We start from the raw sequence: 26404 nt of genomic DNA, 5'->3' as shown, positions 1-26404 counted from the left end.
TTCACTTTATGTAACCAACTGTCACCTTAGCCACTGGCTTCACAGGCAGGCCTAAGTAGTATAACTGAATGGAGGGGTGAGAGGAGTCCACTGACATGGCCTGTGTGCCCAGCATCCAGAATGAGGCAAGGAGTTGTATAAATGCTGTGTAAGTATTTTTGTAGCAAATTTCATTTCTTGAATCCAGTCTTTGCATCCTGGGCTGGGTAGGGGAGAGTGATTATAGAGGATGGTGGTGTCTGGCTCCCGTGGTGGAGCTGGGGTGATGGAGCATAGCACATACACTGGAGGGAAGAAGGTGTGTGGTTAGTAAAGCAGATTTCAACCCCAGCTGTGGATCAGAACTGCCAGGAGAGCATCTGAAGCAATACCCAGGCTCTGCCTGAACTGAATCAGTCTCTGAGGGTGTTGCCCCAGTCCGTGTATTTTTAGAAAGCTCTAAAGGGGACTCTAAAGCACAGTTGGGAACTACCCCATGGAGCAGGGTGCAGAGCTTCACAGCAGGTAGAAAGAAGTAACTAAGTGGAAACTAGAGGAAAATGCAGCAGAGAAACCAGGAAATAGGAAAGAAGGATGCAGGATTTAATCTGCTGGGGTATAGGGATCCGCTCCTTGACTTGCCCCCCACATCCCCACCACCACGGGGTTCACACGAGCACGTTCTGCTCATCACACTTGGAATTTTTCATTTACGTGTATTTCAGGATGCTGCTGCTGGGAGTGTCGAGTGAGCCTTACTGATCAAGACTGGACTTGGCCCATCCTTCATGTCCAGCTCTTGAGAGGCCGTGGACCTTTTGTAAAATGGCAGGGGCCCAGGCACAGACCCAGGCAATCAGATACAGTGGGCAGTAGTGCTTGAGGACTACTGAGCCTGAGGATGTTGGCAAGTCACCTCACTGAGCCTTCGTTGGCACATCTGTGAAATGGTGAATAACAGTACTACCTGCTTCCCAGGGCTTATTGTTAGGACTGAAAGAGATACCCTTTATGCCAGGTATGTGTCGTAGAAGGACTGAAGGTTAAATTCTACCCGTCAGGGCTTGAATGAGCTGTTTGGTCAGCGGTGGGGGTGGGGTGGAGTCAGCCCCTATCCAGAAGGCGCTTGCTGGGGTGGGAGCAAAGTCGGAAGAGCTGTCTCGGCCTGCCCCAGGAGGAGGCCTCGCCTGGAGCTGTTGAAGCGGAGGAGAGGGGGCAGGGAGGCTCTGGGCAAAGGAGAGACTCCCCCCAGTTTTTTGGGGCGTTGGGGCTGGAGGGATACCAGCCAAGCTGCAGGCATCCCCTGCCCCCTGCCAGGCCTCTTCTGGAGTGTGGGCTCTCGCCCTGGCTCACCTTTTCTGTAGCAGTTATTCTGTGACCCTAGCCTTCTTGCCTCTAAACTCCCCTTCTGGCTGCAGAACTCTGGGCAAGCCTCTCGCTGTCCTTTATCTTTCATTCACACAGCTCCTGAGAGGTCCCCTTTTCTGGGAAGCCCTCCTCAACTCATTGGAAGAAAGGGAGCAAATTGTGTCCACCCAGGTGATGTAAGTCCCCACCCTGGGGACTTCCAGGGCACACAGCAGCGTTCGCCTCTCAGCCAAGTCCGGTACCACTCACTTAGGTGTGCATCTGTGGCTTTCTCTGTGTCTGGTCAGTGCTCCTTTATATGTCCATACCCCCTGCCAGAGGGCAGCATTGAGGGTGTGCAGAGCCCAGTGTGACTCTCCTGCAGCTGGGGACATAGAAGAGCTCTGTGATGATAGCAGATGTGGTTCTCCAGCCTCCCGCCTGGCTGCCAGTGGGAATAGCCTGTCTGCTCTGGCACAGGGGCCTGTTCCGTATGGAGGGCCAGGAACTGGTCTTCACAGCCACCCAGGCATTCCTTCCACTTCTGTACGTCTTCCTTTCCCCGTGAAGATTTGGGTGTACCCTGTTTGTGGCCTGTGAAGACTGGGCAGGCATGTACTTTGTGAAGCTTTCTGCTCTCTCTGGTAGGCCCGATGAAGCCTATCTGCAGAGGTTGGCCTGAAGCCATAATGAGCAGTTCTGTTCTTTTTAGCCCTTGTCTAGTTTATGACTGTGTTGCAGACATGCCTTTCTGTGTCTTGGTTAAAAGTACTGGTGTGTCTGGGCATTTAGGTGTGGTCTATGAGTCTGGGAAAGCTTCTCCTAGAGGAGAGCCCTCCAGGGTTGCTCTTTGGGGTGGGAGTAGTGGGAGCGGAAATGGAACGCTAGCTGCCCTCTTAAAGCCAAAAGCCTACTTCGTTCAGGGCAGGCAGTTGGCATGTGTAGGCACTCAGGAGCCTTCCTTCAGTTCCAGCGGCCAGTGTGGTCATCATCAGGAGCGATAAGGTCGGATGTGGGAGTGAGAATGTGCCTCTGAGATTGACCAGTAGCCATAGACTCCAGCAAGATGAGGATCTTGGTCTGAGAGGTGCCCACTGTATCAGAAACTAGACTTGTATTGAGCAAATGGCTTGTTAGCCCCAGGAGGCTTTTTACGGCCACAAATGTCCCTGATGGTGAGCAGCACTTGGCCACTACTGTCTGATGTTAACCAGAGTTATGGGGGTGGTTTCTGCAAATACACAATACTGTGGAGGGGTTATGTGGCTTACCCAGAGGTGCCCAGATAGCAAATGAAGGTGCAAGATTGGAATCCCTGTCTTTCTGGTTGACCCTTGGCTTGGCTAACTCACTCATTCATTCATTCCATTCCACACACACTGATGAATGCCGATCCTGTACTGGGTTCTGTTCTAGGAACTAGATAAGACACATCACCTATGCTGCTCTTGTGGGGCTTCTGTTCCACTAGGGGAGACAGTCAGTAGTAAGCCATCAAGCAAAGGCATGGCTGCTGGTGTGATGAGTTCCATGAAGACCCATAAAGCTGTGTTAAAGGAGATGGGTGGTCCAGGAAGGCCTCTCTGAGGAGGTGGCATTTGAGCACTCAAGTGACTTACACTGGATTTCTGACCCCATGAGCTGGAACTTAGGATATCTGATCTAGAAGTACCTCTAGAAGTCCTTTTCCCAGTAAACAAGCTAGGGTCCAGTGAGGTTAAGGTGTGAATTCATGGTACGACTCATGGGAAAGATGAAATTATATCCAAGAAGGACAAGTATAATAGCTGGCCACTGCTCTGCCCACACCAGCCTTGGGCTCTAGCCATCTGCCTTTTCATCCCAGAATGTGTTTTATTTTCCTCAAGACTCAGCCCTTTGAAAGATTTAGACTTCCAAATTGCATTTATTAGCAATAATAAATGTATTTTCTCATGGCTGGGTGTGGGGATGGGGTAGAAATTTTGAACACATTTGTGATGGTTGATCAGCCCTCCAGGTAAGGCAAGGGCTGACTACCTGGAGCTGGTGTTTTTCCTGCCTAGGCAGAGACACGGCCCAATTTTGTACCACCAGCTGCTGTCAATGTCTGTCAGAGTGGAATTTCTGTTGGTGTTTCTGAAATAGCAGTGTTTCTTGGAAGACCCCCATTAGTACTTTCTGGATTCCATCTGGACCTGGTTTAGGGGGTTAGATGCTTTTGAATGGAGGCTGGAGAGACCCTACTGATGCCTCTGACCAGAGATGGTGAAGCAGGACTCAGAGGGCCCCCAGGGCTTATTTCAGGGAGAGAGAGGCCCACAGTTAAATCAGAGGTCACAAATAAAGCAGCGGACCCCACCTCTCCCAAGGACCAGGCTGAGCCATAATTGGCCAATAGTTTCATCTAGAAGCAGGCATCCTACATCAATTTGAAAGGAGCTTCTGGTTGAAGTAAGGCTTTATTAATTAGCCTGTTAGGAAAACAGCTTCCCAGTATTATGAGGGCTGGATAATTTCATGCCTAATATTTTTCTTGGAGCTTCTAAAAGGAAGACACGGCCGCGCACAGTGGCTCACGCCTGCAGTCTCAGCACGTTGAGAGGACAAGGCAGGTGGATCACGAGGTCAGGAGATCGAGACCATCCTGGCCAACATGGTGAAACCCCATCTCTACTAAAAATAGAAAAATTATCTGGGCTTGGTGGCACACACTTGTAATCCCAGCTACTCAGGAGGCTGAGGCAGGAGAATCGCTTGAACCCAGGAGGCGGAGGTTGCAGTGAACCGAGGTCGCGCCACTACACTCCAGCCAGGCAACAGAGCAAGACTCTGTCTCAAAAAAAAAAAAAAAAAAGTTTGATTGTGAAATAGAGCACATAAAACCAAACAATATGTGTGAAATTTAATGATTTTTTTGCCTATTTTTTTCTATTTAAATTATTATTTAATACTTTCAGGGATATCCTAGTAAAAGCGACTTTCCCTGTGCCTGCCTGTGCCTTTCTGTGCTAGGGCGTTAGAAATGTGTCTGGGTTTCCCCTGTGGCTCTGACACTCCATCAGACACCAGGGCTTGTGCACGCAGGTGAGAAGCATCCCCAGGTGCCTCAGAGATACCGAAGAGAGTCTGGAATGTGGGAGAAAGGCAAATAGTTTTCCAATAAAAGTAGGCTAAGACATAATTAGGGGCTTAGGTGCTGCTTTAAAAAATAAGTAGCAGCGTATTCCAGACTCCTCTAAGAAAAGAGAATTGCTCATTGTGGAACAGGTGTGGCAATGCAGTGCCTTTGCCTGGAGCACCTTGCTGCTGCCATCACTTAAGACCCATTCTGGGATAAGAGGAGGCTTACCCGTTATTGATTATCTACCATGAGCTTTGTACTTTGTATGGTCCTTGCTTGCCAGGTACTTGGCAAGCAGCATCTTTTTGACCTTTTAGAACACCCCTGAGGTGTAGGTATGGCCACCCATTTCCAGACAGAGATTGGCCTAGAGGTCCAGATGGCTTCCAGGGCACACTGAGCAGCCCTTGTGTGTTGTAATGGTCCCTTCTGTTTGTCCTTCCCAGGCTGGACACTTTGGGAGCAGAAGTCAAAGACACCTTTATCATTGTACCCTTAGCACCTGGTGTAGTCCCTGGGATTTAGTAGGTTCCGAGGAGCGTGTATTGAATGAATGGAGGTTAAGTAACTTAGACATTAGATAATAGGACTCTGGGCTGGGCGCAATGGCTCATGCCTGTAATCCCAGCACTTTGGGAGGCTGAGGTGGGTGAATCACCTGAGGTCAGGAGCTCGAGACCAGCCTGACCAACATGGTGAAACCCCATCTCTACCAAAAATATAAAAAATTAGCCGGGCATGATGGCACATACCTGTAATCCCAGCTACTTGGGAGGCTGACGCAGGAGAATCGCTTGAACCTGGGAGGTGTAAGTTGCAGTGAGCCCAGATGGCGTCACTGCACTCCAGCCTGGGCGACTAGAACAAACCTCCGTCTCAAATAAATAAATAAATAAATAAGATAATAGTACTCTGAGGCTCTATGACTGCCACCCTGTAGGTCAGAAATGGGATCTCATTCCAGCTCTTATCAATAAGCTAGGGGAATGCAAACTGACATGCCCAAGCTTATTGATATTGCAAAATTATTTATTACAGCAAAAGATTGGAAGCAACCCAGATATTCATCAATAAGAGACTGGTTAAGAAAAATGATCTCACACTATGTAGTTGCAAATAAGAAACGAAGAAGGTTTTTATGTGCTCTGTTACACAAACTCCATGAAAAAAAGGCAAGGCAATGATTAGGATAATATGCTAGATTTTTAATAAAAGAGAGAAGAAATAAGATTCTGAATTTGCTTGTATGTGTGTGAATGTTCTAGAGAGATACTTAGCAGGTAGTATGGTTGACTGGGCAGACAGAGGATAAGATGGGAGGGAGAGTTAACTGTGTATCTTCTTATACTTTTTAGTTTTAAAACCATCAGAATGAATGTGCTAGTCAAAAAATTGAAAAGAAAAAAAATAAAAGAGGTGACCTCGAACCAGCGATTCCACTGACCTGGCGTTAGTCTCCCTATCTGTATGTGAGGCAGTTGGACCAGATTGTGACTCCTTAGTCTGAAGTGGAACGTTGTGAATATTGTATTTCCCAGGCTTTCGTGGACTTTTCCAGGAGATCCTGACCTTGTGCTAGGGTAATCTGCAGTCCCTTTCATTGGTGGCCTGGCCTGGCCCTCTCAGGATGTTTGAGAAAGGTTGGAGGCCACAGAGAGCAAGGAGCCTTCCCCAGAGGAGTCAGGCCTTGTTCCTGTCCCCTTTCCTCAGTTTATCCTCTGAGCACATGCCTCTGATGTGACTCAGTTGGTTCTTCCTCCAAAGTGAAGGATTTCAGTGAAGAGAGACTGTTCTGGAGCATTCTGGCAAAGTGCTACAGTTTAATAGGAAGGAAAAAAATGGCAGAACATTTTCCGGGTTATTTTTAATGCTTCTCAGTTCTGCAAACATTTATTGAAAGCTAAGTGCAAGGCAGTGTGGGAGAATCAGTTGCGTAATACCTCACCTCTGCTTTCCGGGGTGCAAAGTCTTAAGTAAGAAACATGCTCATAAAATTCATCATAGTAACCTCTAGGACAGCCTGGCTTACCCATGCTCTCATTGGGTCCCATGGAGACATGTGGGATTGGTAGGGATTCTTCCCATTTTACAGGTGAAGAAACTGACTCGCAGTGAAGTCTTGCTCAAAGCCATACAGTTTGGAACCAAACAAGATTTTCCGACTACTTCTCACGTGTCCTAACCCCCGTAATCAAAACATTCTCCCATAGGAGATATCTGGGGTGTAGATTAGGCCGGTTTCCACCTGGAAACATGGGGCAAGCACAGTCCTGATTAAAGCTTCTTCTCCTTCACTTTTTTCCATTGCTTTTTTTCTTCCTTTAAGGCAGAGCAAGGTAACTCTTAGGCTTATGGCCAGATCTCAGGTCTTATCTCCTTTCCTGTGGTCCAAGCAATTCTTCTTGCTTTGCCTGTGAAACCCACTATCCTGCCACCAGTTGCATGCGGAATGTCCCATGTGGGTAAAGGTGTGTGTAACCTGTGTAACCTACAGCAGCCTTCTCTCCACCCCAATCTCATGCTGCCACCTCCTTTCATTCCCTTCCACAAATTCTCTCGTACCAACCTGGCTTCCTAGCTGTTCCCCAATAGAGCCAAGCATGCTGCCCACTTAGGGTCTTTGCCCTGGCTGTTCCTTCTTTCTGCCTGGAAGGCCCTTCCCAGTTGTAGACTTGGCCTTACGTCTCTGCTGAAAGCTCACTTTGGATAGGCCTTCCTGGTTACCCTTTCTAAAGTAGTATCCCTTGTCACTATTGCTTTTCTGTCCTTTTTTTTTTCTTTGAAGCATTCATACACATTATATACACATGTATATATTTATTGGTTTATTATTTGGCTCCCCTACTGGAATGTAAACCCGTGAGATAGGCACCTAGTTTTGTTTACCACGGTATCACTAATGCCTAGCATGGTACCTAGCATGGCATGTAGTATATACTCTATATGGACTGTTGAATGACTGTATCAGGCCTGCATCCTAAAGCAAGTAATATTTAAGAAGAAGGAATCAAATCATAGCATTTTAAGAGGGGAAAAGACTCAGGGCTCTCTTTGTAGGGCTTTATCATACAATATTATTAATTCATCTAATAAGCATCCAGCACTGTTTATGTATGAAGCTCTTTGCAGACAGTCACTTACAGCCTTCTGATTCATACAGGGATGAGAAGCTCCCAAATTTTCAGAGCAGCCCATTATTTTGTGAGACAGCCATAATGATCTGGGGACCTTCTTACAAAGTACACTGGGGAGAAAGCTGTCCCTATGATTCCTGCACTCTGATCTTAGTTCTTGAACCGCTGGAAAACACAATAAACATACATGACACTCCTTCAAATAAGTGGAGAGAGAGAGAGAGAGATCATGGTCTCCCCTACCCTCAGGCCTAAACATCACTAGTTCCCTCAGTTATTCTTCTAGTATCCCAGTTTTCAGATGCCTTCCTACCCTGGTTGCCTTCCTCAAGTTTGTTCTTCAAATGTTGGAATTTCAGGTCTAGTCCTGTCAGTGCAGAGTGTTTCGGGACCAAGGAACCCTGGTCCATCCCACGTGTTCCTATCAGCATAGCCTTCAATGGCTCGTCTGTGTTGGCTGCCATGGTAGAAGCCTCCTTCATGAGCCTCTGATGAAGACTAAAATCATTAAGCTCCGTTTTACATTGTCTCGAGTCATGTGGACCCTCCCTGACTCTTCATAGTTTTTTTGGTTTGAGGGTTTTGTTTTTTAGCATTTTGAGATTAAAGCAGCCATAGACTTGTGAACAACAATAAACTTAACCTGCACTCTTTTTAAAAAACAAGTGTAGGTAAAGTTCTATCACCAAACCCAGGGGAAGGAGATGGAACTCTGGAAGTTCAGCAATACCTGCAAAGCCTCTAACTCCTTTCTTCCCTCTCCGTGTCTTTCTCTGCGTCTGTCTCCCTCTCCCCTTCCTTCCAGCAGCCCCTCACTTTGCCATAGCTTCCTTGCTCTCCCTCATTCCATTGCTTTTATTAATCCTCCTTCCAATTAGAAATATGGAGCTAACATATACTGCTAGCATTTCTTGCACTTCCATCACTAATATTTTTTGCCATACATGTGTAATTTACAGATTAAGGAAGCTGCACATTTCACACTTGTCTAAGGGAGAAATAACTAATGTTAAATGGCTTCTTATGTGTAGCCCTTGGCTAATTTGTTTTGTGGCCTTGGATAGAAAAAACTTTCAGCCCCAGCCTTAGGTTCTTCTGCATGATTGGTTCCCATTTCTGCCCAAATCAGCGATTTCCCATTGGTGGTTGGACACTAGGGCTTCAGTGCCGAGGCGGCGTTTGCTCTGCTTCTGTCATTGCTGATGCTGCTGTCATTTTGCATAGAGGTGGCAGGGAAGGAGGCCAAGGTCGAGGTTTCATCTATGAGGCCATTTAGCTTTCCCTGCCTCTTCTGCATTTGCAGCCCTGCCTGGGTGTGTGGAAGGTGGGAGGGGAGAGCAGGGGCTGAGTTCAGGCCGGGGCTCTTCCTAACAGCTAATTTTGTTTTTCACCTTTCTTTCCTCTTGCTTCAGGGAGGATGGAGAGGCCTGTAACTTTGAGGGTGTGGGCCCTAAGTTAGGAGTCTTGAGAGAATGGCCTAAGGTTCGATTCTACAATGGGGTAACTGTGTAGCCTTGGGTGAGTCAGAGTTAGTTTCCACCCAGCTTCGTCAATTGCTAGGGAAGTTGGATTAGATACAGTGGTTCCCGAAAAGTGGCATTGATGGGGTCCTTTATTTCTTTGAAGCATTTTTTAAAAGCTATCTGGAAATGGAGCAGACGCTCACACCACGGCTGTGGGATGTGTCCCGGCCTCTGAATCTGATTGGCATGTTTTCTTAGATGGGTTACGCTGGGGGCTGGAATAGGCAGAAACTTTGAACTGCCAGCTCCTGGGTCTCTGAATAGTAACACTGGGGAAATGAATTAACTTCTGTTTTGCTGACAGTTCCTCCACTCGGGGGTCCATCCCGGACTCCGAGGCAGAAACCCTGGGCTGCTCCCTGAAGACTCCAATGGGATTTCCTTAGCAGACAGCTCCCGCAGTCCGCAAGCGGTCCCAGCCAAGTTGGGCTTCAATCTCCCAATCTGATTTCAGCAGCCAGAATTAACCCTATCTGTATCTGTCAGCTGGGACAGTTGATTTTTCTGAGTGGTTTTAGTGGGGAGCTTTGCCTCAGAAAGTGAATAAAGGGTTTGCCTTCTATATAATCTAGATGATTCTCCAGAGCCATTCCCCACCCACACCCCAACCCCTCCCCTAGCCTGTTTGGCCATTCAGCAGGCATTTACTGAAAGCCAGCCCCTCTGGGGAGGGCACCAAGGTGACCCTGAGACCTCGGACCTTAGCAAGGCTGTGTTGGGGGAGAGACAGGAGGAAGAATGACTGGCCTTCAGCAGCTCTCAGGGCCCTGGTGGACAGGGGGCAGGTTGCCTGGGAGGGACAGAAGGGGTAAAATTTCCATTGTCTATGAGGGGAAGCACTTTGTAAACTGTAACATGCAGCACCCAGTTGTGTCATTATTTTTGCTGCACATCAGGGAGGCTAGCAGAGGGCTGAGATGGGAGGAAGCACAGGGTTTTTGCCAGAGGACACTGATGGGTGGGGGGCCTGGGAATCCTACTCTGGATTTACACTTGATCCCTGTGGCCATTAAAAGCTTTTGGACAGGGGAGTAATGAGACATGATGTGATGTGATCAAAGCAGCATTTTAGGAAGATTGAGCAGGATTTACCCTCTTTGCTCTCTAGGCCTTGGTCTTCATTCTCTGTGGCTTTTCTGTTGCATGGGTGCAGTGCTGTGGCTCTGTAATAAGATCACCAAGAATGGCTGTGGTTTGTGTTGTGAATCACCGAATTGTCAGCTCACGGATGTGAGTAGTGATTGGTGATCCTAGTCTCTCCTCTCCTCCCACCCCAGGCATCTTGGAGGCCACGCAATGACCTGTGAGAGGAAAGACATCAGATGGGACAATGCCGGACTCCCACATTCGGAACCCAGCACCCGGGGCCTCTGGGGGGTGTTTTTATATCCTGATGTGTGGTTCTTAAAAACTTGTAATTAATTTTACAAATTGATATAGTTGTACTTACTTTGGGGGTGCTGATATGTTTTAAGAGATTAGATGATTGAGTTTCCCATTTCACTCACCCAGGGTAACTGCCCCGTGTCCCAGATTTCCTTTCTGGCATCCCTCAGTGATGAATCCTGGGCCCCTTGGCCCACGAAATTGGCCACATTCTTTCAGGAACAGTGACTGAGTTTGGATGTGGCGTGGGCACTCAGGCTCAAAGTGTATGTACCGAGAGAATTTTGAAACTAGAGGGACCTTATTTCTGTACTCAGGCTCTATTGTCCAGTGTGTGGACTAGAGAACTTGGAGAAGCCCAGAGAGTGGTAGTGACTTCCTGAAGGGTACGCAGCAAGTTAGTGGCAAGGCAGACCAGAGCCCAGGTCATCAGAGTGCCTGACAAGTATTCTGTGCACTACACCTTGGTGCATCTTGGCCCCCTTTCCTTCTCTTCCCTGGTTATTGTTCACACACCACCTGCTGGGACTCTACTTCCAGTGCCTACCACTTCAGTCTTCCAGCATTCACTGAAGGTAGGAAGGGAACAACCATTTAGAAGAGTCAAGTCTGTGGCTGGGTGCGGTGGCTCATGCCTGTAATCCCAGCACTTTGGGAGGTGGAGGCAGGTGGAACACATGAGGTCAGGAGTTTGAGACCAGCCTGACCAACATGGTGAAACCCCATCTCTACTGAAAATACAAAATTAGCCAGGTGTGGTGGTGGGCGCCTATAATCCCAGCACTTTGGGAGGCTGAGGCAGGTGGATCACCTGAGGTCAGGAGTTCAAGACCAGCCTGACTGACATGGTGAAACCCCGTCTCTACTGAAAATACAAAATTAGCCAGGCCTGGTAGTGGGTGCCTGTAATCCCAACTACTTGGGAGGCTGAGGCAAGAGAATCGCTTGAATCTGGGTGGCAGAGGTTGCAGTGAGCCGAGATCATGCCACTACACTCCAGCCTAGGTGACAAGAATGAAACTCTGTCTCAAAATAAAATTTAAAAAAAAGAGTCATCGAGTCTGTGAGATTTTCACTGGGTCATGTAACCCGCCAGTTCTAAAACCTTCATCTCCCCTTTTCCATACTGCAGCTCACATCCCCCAGCAAAGCTAGACCCAAGACCCCTCCTTCCCTTCTTCAGACCCCAAAACAGTTCCTGCTCCTCCTGTGAACACTTTTAAGAGCTATACATGCTCTTAAACCAGTCAGGCCTGGGCTAGAGGCTGGGCAATCATGGAAGGCTTCCTGCAGGAGGTAGAACTGACAGGTCCTTGATGTAGAGTCTATACCAGCTGGTAGATAGGAAGGAGGTTTAAGGGGAGGAAGCGAAGGAACAATATCAGGGAGGGGCCCAGCTAGGATTTACCAGCTAAATAGGCCCATTTGGCAAGCCCAAAACTCAGGTCCGGCAGCCACCCCAGCCTGCAGAGTACTGCCCTGAGTCTGTTTCTGGCTGGAGGAACATCTGCGGTGGAACCAGCTCCTCTGCTTTGGTGAAGCAGAAACCCAAGTCCCTCTCACACCCACGGGAGGAGAGAGAGGAAGCCGGTTCCAGGCGGTGCAGGAGCAAGTCACAGGGTTTATGTTAATGAGGGCCCTCCCCGCGCCGGCGGCTTAGCCTATGAGCTGGGGCCCTGGCAGACAGCTTAATTACCGCTGCAGCGCGCCTCAGCTTGTGTTCCTTGGCTCCCTAAAATAATAAGGATGGCGTCACCGACTTCCCCGGGCCATGTGCTCCCCGCCTGCCTTCAGAGCTCTATTGTAGGAAACAAACAACAACAAAAAAAAACATCAGAGACATGGATGCTTTTTTCTTGGGGAGATTTTTTGTTTGTTTTAAAGTAATAGGGGACTCTGCCCCTAGTTAAGATTTTAAAAGATCTTTGAGAGGTGTAGAGATCCGGATCTACTACTGTTGAGGCTACAGGCCTCCTGTTAGCAGAAACTTGAAAGCTGCATGGGTGATCTGTTAATTCCATGGTCTTCCATTGGGGATGTGAGTTCTGATGCCTAGTGGTGGTGTGTTCTGCCAGGAAACGAATCGCCCAGCTCACAGTGACTCTGGGCCCAACTCTGGACCTTGCTTCTTCCTCTGGAAAAAGAGAGCTGAGCTACACCAGAGTTTTGCAGACTGTGGGTCACGCTACACATATTTTGTTCTAAGTAACATAAGAAAGTAATTGCAAGTGTTAAGTTTTGTTTTCAGTTGTGTCTGTGTACACATAAAAACGTGTGTACTGAGCCACGCTGTAAAATGTGGAAAGCCACTGGCCTAGGAGATCCCTAAGACCTTTCTAGCTTTCAAAGTGTCTAACTTTTCTCCCAGAGCTGTTGCTTTTCCCTAACATGGAACCTGACCGATTTTTGCAGGTTTTGCCACACTGGCTGTTCAGCAAAACAATCGATTTTATGGTTAAAACAACAAAATCACAAGCATCTATCACCCCAGTCTAAAACCTCGGTGTCTCAGACAGTTTGGCCTTCTAGCTGAAATGGGATCTGCAACAGGGGATGGCCCATTTAAAAGCTGACCTATTTAAAACCCACGAGCACCAAAAAACACAGGGTCAATTTGATATGAGTCTTCTCTTGTGTGCAAAGACTGGAACCTGAAAACCAAATTGGTCAGGGACTGACAAGGTTGAAACCAAAGCTGCAAATATTTACTGAATTCTTGCTCCGTGCAGGAAAAGAAAATCAAGGGTAGTCAGGGTTAGTGTGAAAAACAAAACAAGGTGTGAATGTAAATATCCAAAGGGGTTTGTTTTGAGCACACCATTCCTGGTTCCCCAATAGGTTAAGAGACCTCGTATTTCTGTAAGGAAGCTGTACAGACAGCTTAATTGACTCAAATCTGCTAACCTGCCTTTTGTTCCCATTCTTGTGCCTTGACTATACACAACAGTAAAGATGGCCGTGGAAAAAGGGGAAGGCAAGTGGCTTTTTCCAAGCTGGGGATGCTCTAAGTACATTCTTATTTAATCCAACCCTAGGTGATGGACATTATAGTCACTAAAGGAAACGGAAGCTCAGAAAGGTAAGCTGGACTAAAAAGAAGAAAAATTGAACTTGAGCCAGTTCTCTTGGACTCGAGAGCCTGCCTTCTGTCCACCTTTCCATGTTGCCTCAGGAAGTACTAGAAAAAGAAGGAGCAGTTCTTACTGTAAGCTTCCTTCTCTCTGGTCCTGTCCTTCAAAGGGCTCTGTTTCAGGCCCAAACTGTCTACTTGAATCAGAGCCAGCTTCACAGGCATGCGACCCCTGCAGCATGTACTTGGTTTAATGCGCTGCTGTCACTGTCTTGGAATTCTTAATAATTTTTAAGCAAGGGGCTCTGTGTTTTTCATTTTATGCTGGGCCCTGTAAGCCAGTCCTGGCTTTTGATATAGTGTATCTCCTCTGTAGGTCCTTCTGGGTCCCCCTCATCTGCCTTTAGCGTGCCTGTTCTATCTGGTAGAGGCATTTGAAGAATGCACCCTGGCCCGGCCCATGTCCTGCTACCTGGCACACTGGACTGGAGTTGTTTACTGGTGGCTGTCTCCTCCCAGCCGGCCACCACACCTCTTGCTGGCAAGGACCCCGACTTTGGCTTACTGTTTCTTCCGTGTCCCCTCAGCCAACAATGTCGCAGGCGTGCCCCATGTGGAGAGGGCTGGAGACCTGCATGCAGAACACTGGGCCAGTCAGGTCGGGGGGAGTGTGCACAGCTGACCTGCCTCTCAGGGGCTTATGCTTGTCTTGGGGCACAAGAAAGACTCCAAAAAAAAAAAAAAACACTGGTGTTTATAAAAGGTAGGGTTCACTCAACATTTATTCGTCATACTGTTGAATACATTTCATGACAGTTTGACTCACCTCTATATTCCCAGTACCTAATGTTATACCTGGCGCAATAAACAGGACATTTGTTAAGCAGTTGCTCTGGTCTCCGCTCCCTGCTAGGCTGATTACGGAGGACAGTCCCTGACCTCTAGGAGGATCGGATGCTTAATACACGATTAAATGATTCATGCAGCAGCTGCCCTTGGTGCCCCAGGATGCACAGAGCTGGGCTGGACAAGGCTTCCTGGGGAGGGGAACTGGATTTGTAGGGTAAGAGTGAGAGATGGGGGGTGCTGAGGCTGGATGAAGGGGAGGGAGCTGCAAGAGTGGAGAACCTTGGAGGTCATGTGTAGGAAAACATTGAATTTTTCCCAAGGCAGTGAGAAACCAGGAACGTTTTTCAGGCTGGAGTTTACCCTTTATAGGTTAAATAGATCTCATCATCCCCTTTCTACAGAGGCAGAAGCCTGAGGCCTGGGGGAAAGAGCTGAGATCATTGAGCCAGTTGGGTCCTTGCCCTCTAGGTCGAGGCCTATTCCCAGTAATGGAGGCTGCCTCTTGACCACTTCCATCCTCATAGTCATAGAGACCTGGTTTGGAGGCAAAAGCAGGCTTGAAGTGACTTGAGGTGACAGTGCAATGTTGGGAACAGAGAGGAAAGGCCAAATTTGAGAGATTTGTAAAGACAAGATTTCAGTTTTAAACAACAAGTTGTTCCTTGGAGTAATCACGTATTTGTGTTTATCATGGAATTTTCAGGTTCCATTGATGAAAAATGACTGACAGGTCTTTGCTTTGGGGACAAGTTTTTCAGGAAATACAGGACCCCCAGCAATCTGACATCTTGGGAACCTTCACTGCCTCCTCACTGACCTCTCTTACGAGTATGAGGGCCCCTTTTAGGTGTTCACTTGAGGAATGAAGCATTGGGTCCTGTGTAGGTTTCTCTTTGGGGTGTTGGAAAAGCTCCTGATACAAGCAGAGTAATTTCAGTTCAACTGGATAGAGTAACCACATTCGGATATTTTTAAATGGCCAGTGGAATTGGGGAAAAGTCTACGAAAGTACAAATTTTCAGTTTAATTTTAACTTTGCACTTCGCTCACATCCAGGACTTGGCAGGGGAAGTGGGCCTTGATTTTTTTTTTTTTCTTTTTAAAGCGGAACACACCCTGGATGGAAAAGGGATGTTCTCTTCGCATGGAAGGGTTAGAGCCAAGTACAGAGGAAATGGGTTGGTATTGTAGCAAGAGTTCAGGGGTGGGTCTAGTGTTTGAAACTGGAGCAGTAGGAAAGTGTGGCCCTCGTGGAGGCAGGCAGGGAAGGGGATGGGTTCACAGGCAGCTGTTGGGCTGGCGTTTTTGTTTTGTCCTGTTTGATGCATTTCAGATACTTCATAGCTCACCTGCTGCTCCCATTGGGACCCCTTTTCACCTCACAACGAAGCAGGGGGTCTTTCCCCCATGTGATTTGGGCTTTTTGGTGGTATCAGCAACCTCAGGTCTAAGCCCTGTCCCCTCCCTCCCCTCTGTGATCCCACCCTGCACAGTGCTGAAACCAATCAAGGAGGAAATGCAGAAACAGTGGGGATTCTGAAGACCTCACCTTTAAAAAGATGGGGATTTCCCAAGAGAGTGGAAGCAACCGCTTGCTGTTTGGGGAAGAGCAGGGTCCCAGGTCCCTCTCTGTATCCTTGCCCACTCCTGCAGTGTCATCTGAGCCAGGGCAGGGTTGGGCTCTGTGCTTTGGTTGCTAAGGATGTGTAACCAGAGCAGAGACCTCTGGGGGTGGTGCCCACCTGGTTGGTAGAACAGTTAGAAGAGGAGCTGAAAAGGAACAGTTACAGCCGTAGGGGCGGAAAGGTGTATTCCCTTTCCTCACCCATCATAAGAGTCATGGCCAACACTTAACAAAAGAAAGGCTAACAAAAGAAAAGCATAACAAATTTATTTAATTAAAGTTGTGACATGAGAACCTTCAGAGAAGATGACCCAAAGACCCAGGGAAACTGCCTATTTTTATACTTAGGTTTGATGAAGAAAAGACAGCCATGAAGAAATGTGACTGGACAAAGGGGTGTAGGCTGAGAGGGAACCCAGAAAGGCCTGTCTGTTCAGATAATTTGTGGCCTCCAGTGTAGCATTCCTTCCTCCTGGATATGGGGCAGGACCTCTCTGGAATGAGGGTCTTCAAGGGAGAAGGGAGAGGAGACAGTAGCCTTTCTCAGTTTTGCTTTGGGAGACAGGAATTCTAGTTTCTGTGGCCTGCCTTGAGGAAGAGAAGTTCTGGATTCTATGACTTCTGGGGAGAGAGGGTGAGATAAATTCACAGAGCTTGCTTCTGTGGCCTTCCAGTCTTCTTTAGTTCAAAGTACCCAGCACGCCAAAGCCCCTTACATTGGGGGTATTGTGTTCTGAGCCCCAACACAGTCAAGAACTTGTAGAATTGACTTAGGGGTCTGGAGAGAGCTTGCGCCTGAGCTTCCTGTCCCAAGAAGCAACCAGGGGCCCCTCCGCATCTTGTGGCTAACACCAGCCACCTGAGTGCAGTAGACACCCACCCTCCTGTGACCTTCTTTTGGGATTTTAGGATAAGCAGTTCGGATATGCCTTTAAAACAGAGAGAACACACCCCAAGGAATGGTTATGGAGATTAAACGAGACTGTGTATGAAGCACCTAGAGTGTGCCTAGCGAGTGTTCGAGAAAGGTACGATGATTATTTTTAATAAAAGCATTGATAGTGGTTGCTTGCATATTGTCCTCGAGAGGAGCAGCCACCAGTTTTGGTGTGGTGGTAGGAGCCGGGGACTGGCCTCGTCAGGACTCCGAAACCTATGTCTATCTGTAGCATTCCTGGGCAGGGGTGACAGGCAGCACTGTTCCTCTCCAGGAAGGAGGCCAACTTCCTAGATGAATTCCCTGGGCTCCCCAGCACCGCACTCTGAGGCCCTCCTCTCCTTGGCAAACAGCAGTAAGAGGAGAAGCCATTGACCTGTCTAGAAAAACCGCATGTCTGCAGTCTTTGAGGGTAGACTGGAATCTCTTCTCATATTTGCCTTGCTTTGGTGGAGCTTCAAGAATTCCCAGGCCTTCCAAGAAAACCAATTACTAAAGAAGACTGTGGGCCATGTGACTCCAGTGTTTACTGCAAACAAAGGAGATGTCTCCCCTCCCCCAATACAGTTACTCTCCCTCCATCTGCACTGGTCCCCTAAGGCCTGACTTCCTGGCTCTATACTGCTTTCCTGTCCTAGGGCAGAAGGCCTTAGAGGATTTATTCCCAGGCACTCTTGCCATGACCTTGAGAAGGTGGCTTGACCTGGACATCTGGATCTCAGGGACTGAGGGGGTGGGAAAGGACTGAACCTCCCCCTCCCAGACCCAAACAGGAAGGTGGGCCTTGGTGACCATTTCCTAGGCTGAGAACGCCTTAGCTCCAGGAGAGGGCTGCGCTCCCTGGCTCTCCCGCTCTGTGGGCTGTGCTAGATGAAAGCCACAAATTGCTGCTGTCCCTGGCGGAGCGGCATGCCTCCACCCACCAGTGAAGAATGAAGGCAGGGCAGCTGCAGGGCCCTGCAGGACTCTGAGATCCAGATGTACCCCAGTGCTCCCCTGCTCTGCCCACTGGCAAGAGGGGGCTGAGGAGGGGCATAGCAGGCCTCACGTGGACTCTGTTTCCATCTCCTTTCCACCCATATCTCTGTTTGGTCCAGAGATGCCTGAGTAACAGGGGTACCTGGTCACTCTGGGCCCAGAAGGAAGAAGGTAGGCATGTTGGCCTGCTCAAAGGAGCAGGAGCGGCCCTGGACAGGGACAGGTTAGAAAGCCTGGCTGCTTATCCAAGAGAAGAAAAGGCCCTGAGGGGCAGGAGCAACCCTTTGAACAATGCCGTACTGCTGTTGAGAAGGACAGGCTTGTACCATGTGACCCATTGGTGAGAAATCAGGGCCTGTGGATGGAAGTTCCAGGGAGGGAGGCAACAAATCCAGTTGACATTGGTAAGTGTTTCCTGGCACCTACTGGGAGCTTGGGCTGCTGCGTCTTGGGCTGAAGGGACTCTTTCAGATATCAGGTGCACGCAGGGATCACCTTTAAGGTGTCTTCCAGTCCAGAGAGGCCAGGTTTCCCAGAAGCTGGCTGCTCTGGGGCAGGATGGAGAACTCTGGGCCAGCTACCACACGCCGGGTCTCCCTCGCTTACTCCAAGGGTCATTTCGTGCCTGCGACCTGGTTACTCTTCTCGGCCTGTCTTCTTACCTTCATTAGAACCTGCAGTTTCACCTTCAGCTAAGTCTACCTCTTAACAGCCCCGTGAGAGGGTGGCCTTTTATTCGTTCTTTCTACCTCATTAGAAATAAAGGATTTAGGACCCAAATTGTGGGTAAGGGAGCTGAGTGGGGAAAAAGACAGCCACAGAAGTGCCTCCAAAGACAGCCTTTGAGACAGACCTCAGCATTTCATTATGGGCCCATCCTAGGTTTGTGGGTTTCCACTCTCCTTCCACGTCTATGCTGGACCATGAAGAGCAAAGTCTAGAGCTGTGCTATCCAATATAATAGTTACTTGTGTCTGTTTATACTTAAATTAATTGAAATTAAATAGAATTAAAAGCTCCATTCCTTAGTCTCACTGGCTACACTGCAAGTGCTCCATGGCCACACGTGGCTAGTGGCCCCTGTCTTGGACAGTACAGACTGTTGCCATCCTTGAAGGAAGTTCTATTGGACAGTGCTGGGCTAGAGGTCGGAGAGTTGGAGGAGCCCCTGGTCTGCTGCCCCTGCCTCAGGACAGGCCACATGGGTACTGCTGTGTGAATGCCAGCTACAGGGGCAGGCTCTGCTGTGATGGCAGGAGTGGGTGAAAGCAAATGGGCATGTGGGGGGATTGGGGTGGCGGGCCAAGCCCAGAAGTCCCTAACAACGCTGTGGCTGATGTGTGTGCGTTTTGGGATAATGGGAGAACAGGGTTGGAATGAGACCATCAACCTTGCAAAGGCAGCAGGGCTTACTGGGTTTGTCTTCTGCAGTCCAACCAAGGCCCCTGTCTGGAGTGGCCCCCTGGTTCTGCAGCTTAGCTCACCACAGACTTCTTCTCACCCCAATGTTGAAAAGGCAGAAAAGTCAGGGTGGGCAACTCCATCCTGTGGTCGTTGGCAGCACAGTGATCCGGAAAGCTAGAAGAAGTGACGGAATGACGGACCGCTTCCTGCCTCTGTCTCCCTGTCCCCTAAGGAGTCCTCTAACACCCTTCCCCTGCTTCAGCCCCATTCCTCACCCCCACTCACACAGCTGGGCCTTCTTTCAGGTGAAAGAACTTGTCCTGGACAACAGTCGGTCGAATGAAGGCAAACTCGAAGGCCTCACAGATGAGTTTGAAGAACTGGAATTCTTAAGTACAATCAACGTAGGCCTCACCTCAATCGCAAACTTACCAAAGTTAAACAAACTTAAGAAGGTAAATAGAGTGTTTGGAGTCTGTGTGTGCTGGGAGGCGGGGGTGGGGAGGGGAAGGGTTATTACCTGTGTTTAGGAAGCGTAATTGAAGGGAAAACCAGGTGCTTGCACTAACATGCCAGACAATTCCCTGAGACTGCTTTCCCTTCTTGCCCGTCTGGGGAAAGCCAGGCAGCTCTGAGCCAGGAGCCTTCATTTTAAAAGCCTTTTCTGATTTTTCTCTCCCTGCCTTGTTTAGCTTGAACTAAGCGATAACAGAGTCTCAGGGGGCCTGGAAGTATTGGCAGAAAAGTGTCCGAACCTCACGCATCTAAATTTAAGTGGCAACAAAATTAAAGACCTCAGCACAATAGAGCCACTGGTAAGTCATTCGGACCCTCCCCTCCCTGCAGGGGTAGGAGGTGGGAGGAATTGGCATCAGCGAATACTATTTTTGCATTTATCCTTTTCCCACTTAATTTCTTTGACTCTCATGATGTGCTATGAGATAGAATTGAGCTGTTGTTTCTGCTGAGTCCATAGAGAAACTGAGGCCCAGAGAAGTTAAATACCTTGACCAAGGTCACACAGACAGAATGGGCAGCTTTTGTATGGGTAGGGTAGAACCCTAGTCTCAATTTCTGCTCCTGCTTTTCCACTCATAGTTTCTGCTCAGCTTTGGAAACCTGAGCTGTAATGTCTTCAGGTTCTGGGCGTGGCTTGTTGCCCCTTTTTGGGAAGGGAGGAGCAATCCAAGAATTAAACTGTCCCTGGAGGTGGACTCCAGTTTTCTCCTTGGGTCGCTGGCCCCTGAACTGTGGGAGATGAGTCAGTCCTGACATAGAACCCTGGAATGACTGAGAGCCGTGTGGTGTGAGAGCCTCATGCAGGCAGGCCTTCCTCAATGTGGTGTGGAGAAGACTGACCCCTGGTCACCAGTCCTTGGTGCAATAGTGAACAGGCTCTCAGGGGCCTGGGCAGCGTTTCTGGCTCCTCTGCTCATCCTTGTAGAGATGGACATCCCCTAAGCTTCACCGATTTACCAGCCAGAAAGGGGCAGGTCATGTTCAGAACAATGCTTTCTTTATTACCAGGATCTGATTTGCTGTATTCCTTTGATTTTTAAGGAAATCAACTGTAAGATGTGTCACTGAAAACAACTCTTTTGGAATAGGAAATACTACCACATGAAGTAAATACACCTGTTGTGAATATACATATAGGAGTCACCTCATAAGGCCAGGCGTGGTAGCTCACACCTTTAATCCCAGCACTTTGGGAGGGCGAGGCAGGTGGATCACCTGAGGTTAGGAGTTTGAGACCAGCCTTTCCAACATGGTGACAACCCTATCTCTACTAAAAATACAAAAATTAGCCGGGTGTGGTGGCAGGTGCCTGTAGTCCCAGCCACTCCGGAGGCTGAGGCAGGAGAATTGCTTGAACCTGGGAGGCGGAGGTTGCTGTGAGCTGAGATCGCATCATTGCACTCCAGCCTGGGTGACAGAGCGAGACTCCATCTCCAAAAAAAAAAATGGGGGGCAGCAGCAGCACCTCAGGCATCTTAGAATTGGGGGAAAGACCAGGAGGACAATTGGCCACGTTTGCCAAATTTCCGTTCTGGGTTTATAGGGGAGGTGGGGTATCCCTCAGATTGGGTTGGAGTTTTCAGGGTTTCTGTCCCAAAAGGCACTCCTTGCTCTCCATGGATGCTCATGGGACTTGCTGGTGGCCAATGTGGCAGAACAGGACACTGGCATTTCTTTTCCAAGCTCTTTACCTGTCCATCAATGGCATTGGGGCCAATTAGTAGAATGTACTTCCCACAGAACTTCTTTTCAGGCCTTCCACTGGTCTTCCAGGAGAAAGCCAAACTATTCTGATCTGTCTGGAAGTCTTGATTTTATGTTATTACAAAAGGAAAACGTCTTTGAAGTTCTGTGTATGGGCGAGGTATGGGGATTGAGTATATAAAATCCTTGTAAAACACTGTGATTCGGTCACCATTAGGGATCAGGCACTCAGGCACGCCCATGTTCACGCTTTCCACTGCCCCCTGCCCAGATCACCCGTGTCTCAGTGCTTTCCCTGCCCCTGCTTGTCAGTGTGTGTTACCTTACCTCCCTGGGGCAGGAAGCTGCTTTTGGTAGGGGGTGCTGGGCTTGCCTACACAGTCCACTGTCAAGACTTCCTCCTTGCCCTTGGCTTCTGCTGAGAATGACCCAGGTCTCAACTGCAAGGTCGTAGAGAGAGAGCAACCTAGCTCCCGACATTGACTCCAAGGAGCAGTGTTTTACTCCCTTGTTAGACCTGGCCCCCTTTGGAATGGGGACTCAGCCTGGGATGGGATTTTTTTGTACCTGGTGCCTCGAAGGTGGGTGAGGTGGGAAGTCAAAATGCAAATCAGTTACTTTCAAGCAGTATGACCCTTCACTTCCTGGGCCTCAGTTTCCTCTACCATCAAATAGGGATAACATTGGCTAGAACCCGTCTGGTGTGAAGCTTTGACAGAGCACATGATGTCAGATACTACAGACAGAATTGGAATCCTCCATCGCTTTTTCTCTTATCCTTTTCTGAGAGGTAGTATTTCAAAGAGTAAGAGCACAGGTCTGAAGTTGGGCTGCCTGATGAATTACCAAATCCTGTACTCTCCATTTCCACATAGGTGAAATGAACTAATAATTATTTCTACCTTACAGGGGTTGTGAGATAAAGTGACTCAGTACATGAAGTGCTATGTTAACTGCCCTCATCATCATCATTATCAGATACAGAAGGAGTTAGTTTGTTAGTTCAAGTTGCTTTTGGTTTCCCTCTCGTTCCTTAGTCTCAGGGAAAGGCAGCAAACCTCTTGGCTCATGCACCAAGAAAGCCCCAGGCTAATTTCAAGTCAATCACTGTTAAGAGAAGCTATAATTGCAAAATAAAAGTGTTAACATTAGATAAGGCTTCAAAGATCCTCCAGTCCAACCCCGTATTTTCCAGATGGAGACACTGAGGCCCACAAATTGCAGGTGATAAGTCTGGGCAAACACTGTGGCTAAGCAGAGCCAAATCCAAGCTTCCTTATCACCTGGAAGTCGTGGTCTGTCCACTGTATCTCATGGCATCCTTGCCTTTTTGCTAGGGCTGTTCCCCCGCCTTCCTCCCACAAATCACTTACTGTTGGTTTCATTTTTCCACTTGCAGAAAAAGTTAGAAAACCTCAAGAGCTTAGACCTTTTCAATTGCGAGGTAACCAACCTGAACGACTACCGAGAAAATGTGTTCAAGCTCCTCCCGCAGCTCACATATCTCGACGGCTACGACCGAGACGACAAGGAGGCCCCTGACTCGGATGCTGAGGGCTACGTGGAGGGCCTGGATGACGAGGAGGAGGATGAGGATGGTGGGTGACAGGGGGTGGCCCAGGGCTGCAGGGGCCCAGCTGAGGCCTTGGGGCTCCTCCTTGGCTTTGCAGAGGTGGGTGGGCTGGGTGTTGGGAGGCCCCCACCCAGCTACTGAAGGCTGGCTGGCTGGCTGGCTGGCTGGCTAGCTGGCAGCTACCTCCTTCCAAAGCTAGGGAGGGGAGTGGGGCTGTCTGCTTTATTTTCCATAGTCCCTAACCTGTCTCATTGGTTGTCTTCCCTAAAAGAACAAAGTATGAGTCCCATGCTCATGGAAATATCCTGAGATTCTCCAACTGCGTAATAACTCCTTTAAAATCATCCAGCTGAATCCCCACTTCAATTTTTGTCCCTTTCCAAAGCCCTTCAGGGAGTGGTATTCTACTGTCATCCTATAGTGTGACCCGCACTTAGACACTCTCTCAGGGAGGGAGGGAGGGGATAGAGAGAGAAGAGGGTGTAGACCCCCCTTTCCTGTCTAGGTATTCAGTAGTGGAGAGGAGGTCCAGAGCTAGAGGGGTTGTGGGGCCCCCTGGTAGTTGCAGCCCACAGCCCCACACTTAGGGGCACTGGCTCAGGTGCTCAGGAGCCACAAGTGCTGGGAAGTTGAGGGCTGCAGGCCGCCTGTAGGGTTCCCTGGCAGTGTGGTGTGCAGTCGCGGCCTACAGGAAGGAAAGAGGGAAAAGAATGGGGTTCTTCGTCCTGTTACATCCCCTTCTCCCTTGCCACCAGCACAGTGCAGCTTTCCCATGGGTCTTCGTGGCCAGATAAAGTTGAGAATGGAGACACTTGCCTGATTGATTCAGATACAGGATTTTGGTTTTCCTTGTTCAATTGGGAGTGTTTTGCAAGATACTCAGAGACCGTGTTTGCCTTGGTGGGGATCTTGTGATATGGCAGAAAGGAGCCAAAACTGGCAGTCCCAGTACCAGGTCCCCTAGGCCCAGCTCAACCAGTGACTCAATGTGTGACCTTGAACAAGTCAGTTCTCTCTGTGCCTCGGATCTCTCACCTTTAATGTGAGGAGTTTGGATTGACCTTGCCGCTCTCCCGGGCCCTGGAACTTATTGTTCCGCTCTGACAATTTCCTGGTGGTCTCAGTGTGAGAGACCTCCAGAAGGGGTCTTTCACATTCATAACACTTGTGAGGGGGGGCTTATCTTTGGCACAACTTCAGGATGTGTTTAATTATGTCGGCATTGTTTTCATGAGAGTTAGTGTGTTCAATCTTTGGGCTTAGGTGGGTGTGGCAGGGTCGTGAGCCCCACACTGAAGACGCTACAGGGGCCTGTGCTATGTGGGGGCGGAGCCAGCTCACCACTAGTTCTGTTTCCATTCCCCATTTCCATTGCACAGAGGAGGAGTATGATGAAGATGCTCAGGTAGTGGAAGACGAGGAGGACGAGGATGAGGAGGAGGAAGGTGAAGAGGAGGACGTGAGTGGAGAGGAGGAGGTAAGGAGGCTGGGCTGGGCTGGGCAGGGCCACCGTCTGCCCCTTTGAGGCAGTCCCACTGACTGCCTCTGTGATCAGTCTTGGCAACCCTGGAGCCCTGGTTAGGAAAGTCGCTCCCCCGTGGGTAGTGAAGTGAGTCCATTTCAGAGCCTTTCACTGGACTGTTTCTGGGGAGACAAGACTTGCAGCAAGCTCTGGGGAGGCTGGATTAGAAGAGGGGAAGAGGATTTTAGAGGCAGGGACTGAACCTGCTGGGGTAAGCCTGGCCATTGTTTCTGTGTGAAGAAGTACAGAATGCATGACCCCATTTTCTGCTTTTTGCTTTCATATGCTAATTAAGATATTCATTGAGCACTTAAACTGTGCTGGGGAAAACCAAAGACTGCCTTGAACTGATAGGTAGCAGGATAACACTGCTGGATCCCAAATCAGAGAGTGACACTATGGAAATAGAGCGTCAGGAGTTGGCCATTTTCCTAAACAGATTGGCTGGTTCCCAGTTTTTTAACAAGATCTGTGAGGGGGTGAGTCCTAGATCTACCACTTACTAGCTGTGTGTCCCCGGACAATTTACCTGACCTTTCTGAGCCTATTTCTTCATCTGTAAAACAGGGATCATGATAGCTTTCTCACAGGGTTGTTAAGAGGATAAAGTGAAGTGTAAGTAAAATGCTTAAGGACAATGTCTGACAAGGGGTAAGTGTCTGACTGCTTATTGTAGGCGTTCACACCCTCCTCCAGGTTCCTGGCACTGTGTTGGGTTTTGTGTTTGTGTGTTCTGAGTCTCTCTGTAGCAGAGTCATTTTCTATAACTTGCTCAGAATTCTAAATCAACTCTTGCTAATTGCAGAAGTTAGACCTAGAGAGTTTTAAAGTGACAATAGCATGGACAAGGTACCTGTGTCCCCTCCCAACTCCCCCCGCAGTTTCCTGTCTCCCTCAATGGAGGATGCAGACACATCCGCTTGCCACACGGACTCACTCAGATAGTGTCTTCCAGTTTCAGCCAGCCGGCCCAGGCTTGAGAGACACAGGCCAATGACAATAGAAAAGCGGAGGCCAGGCGCGGTGGCTTATGCCTATAATCCTAACACTTTGGGAGGCCGAGGTGAGCAGATCGCTTGAGGTCAGGAGTTCGAGGCCAGTCTAGGCAACATGGCGAGACTCCTTCTCTACTAAAAATATAAAAATTAGCCAGGCATGTTGACGGACACCTGCAATTCCAGCTACGCAGGAGGCTGGGGCACGAGAATCACTTGAACCTGGGAGGCAGAGGTTGCAGTGAGCCAAGATGGCACCACTGCACTCCAGCCTGGGCAATAGAACGAGACTCAGTCCAAAAAAAAAAGCTGGCGAGATGAGCTTGGTTTCTGTTTAGTTGTGCTGCTGACTTTGTCTTCTCCCTAGGTCTAGACTCTTAGGCTCATCTCTAAAGAATATTGTATTTTAAAAATAAAGTCTTAGTAAAACAGGTTTCCCTACAACAGGGCAGTAAGTTGTATTGGCTAATAGCTGTTTCGTCTTCCCCTTCCTGTCACAGAAGTGCTGCATGTGGGGTTTGGCGGCGGTGCAGGGCGGGGAGGATTGTGGGGTTTTTTTTGTTTTGTTTTTTTTTTTTTAATAATCTCACTGACCATCTGCATATTTCCAACTTTCAGTAAAGGAGAGCTTATACATGCAGAAAAACCCAGAACCTTAGCAAACAGACTTATGAGGGAACTCTTTGGTGACATTTTAAAAGAATATTTCCCTTGACAAAAAAGAAGTCTGTCACCAAGTTCTTTTAAACTTCAGGAA

At 48.7% G+C, this 26404-nt stretch overlaps 1 protein-coding gene across 1 annotated transcript in view; it reads left to right on the top strand.

Moving 5' to 3' along the window:
• ANP32A (acidic nuclear phosphoprotein 32 family member A) overlaps nucleotides 1–26404 on the top strand; it is a 40515-nt gene that overhangs the window by 11860 nt on the left and 2251 nt on the right. Inside the window, exons 2-5 of the mRNA XM_005559910.5 lie at nucleotides 19640–19789; nucleotides 20027–20149; nucleotides 22957–23155; nucleotides 24510–24607. Coding sequence (XP_005559967.1) covers nucleotides 19640–19789; nucleotides 20027–20149; nucleotides 22957–23155; nucleotides 24510–24607 — 570 coding nt within the window. The remainder of the gene's footprint in view (nucleotides 1–19639; nucleotides 19790–20026; nucleotides 20150–22956; nucleotides 23156–24509; nucleotides 24608–26404) is intronic.

This window comes from Macaca fascicularis, chromosome 7 (genome assembly GCF_037993035.2).
Source record: "Macaca fascicularis isolate 582-1 chromosome 7, T2T-MFA8v1.1".
Lineage (NCBI taxonomy): Eukaryota > Metazoa > Chordata > Mammalia > Primates > Cercopithecidae > Macaca > Macaca fascicularis.
This window is presented reverse-complemented; position numbering and strand designations above follow the sequence as displayed.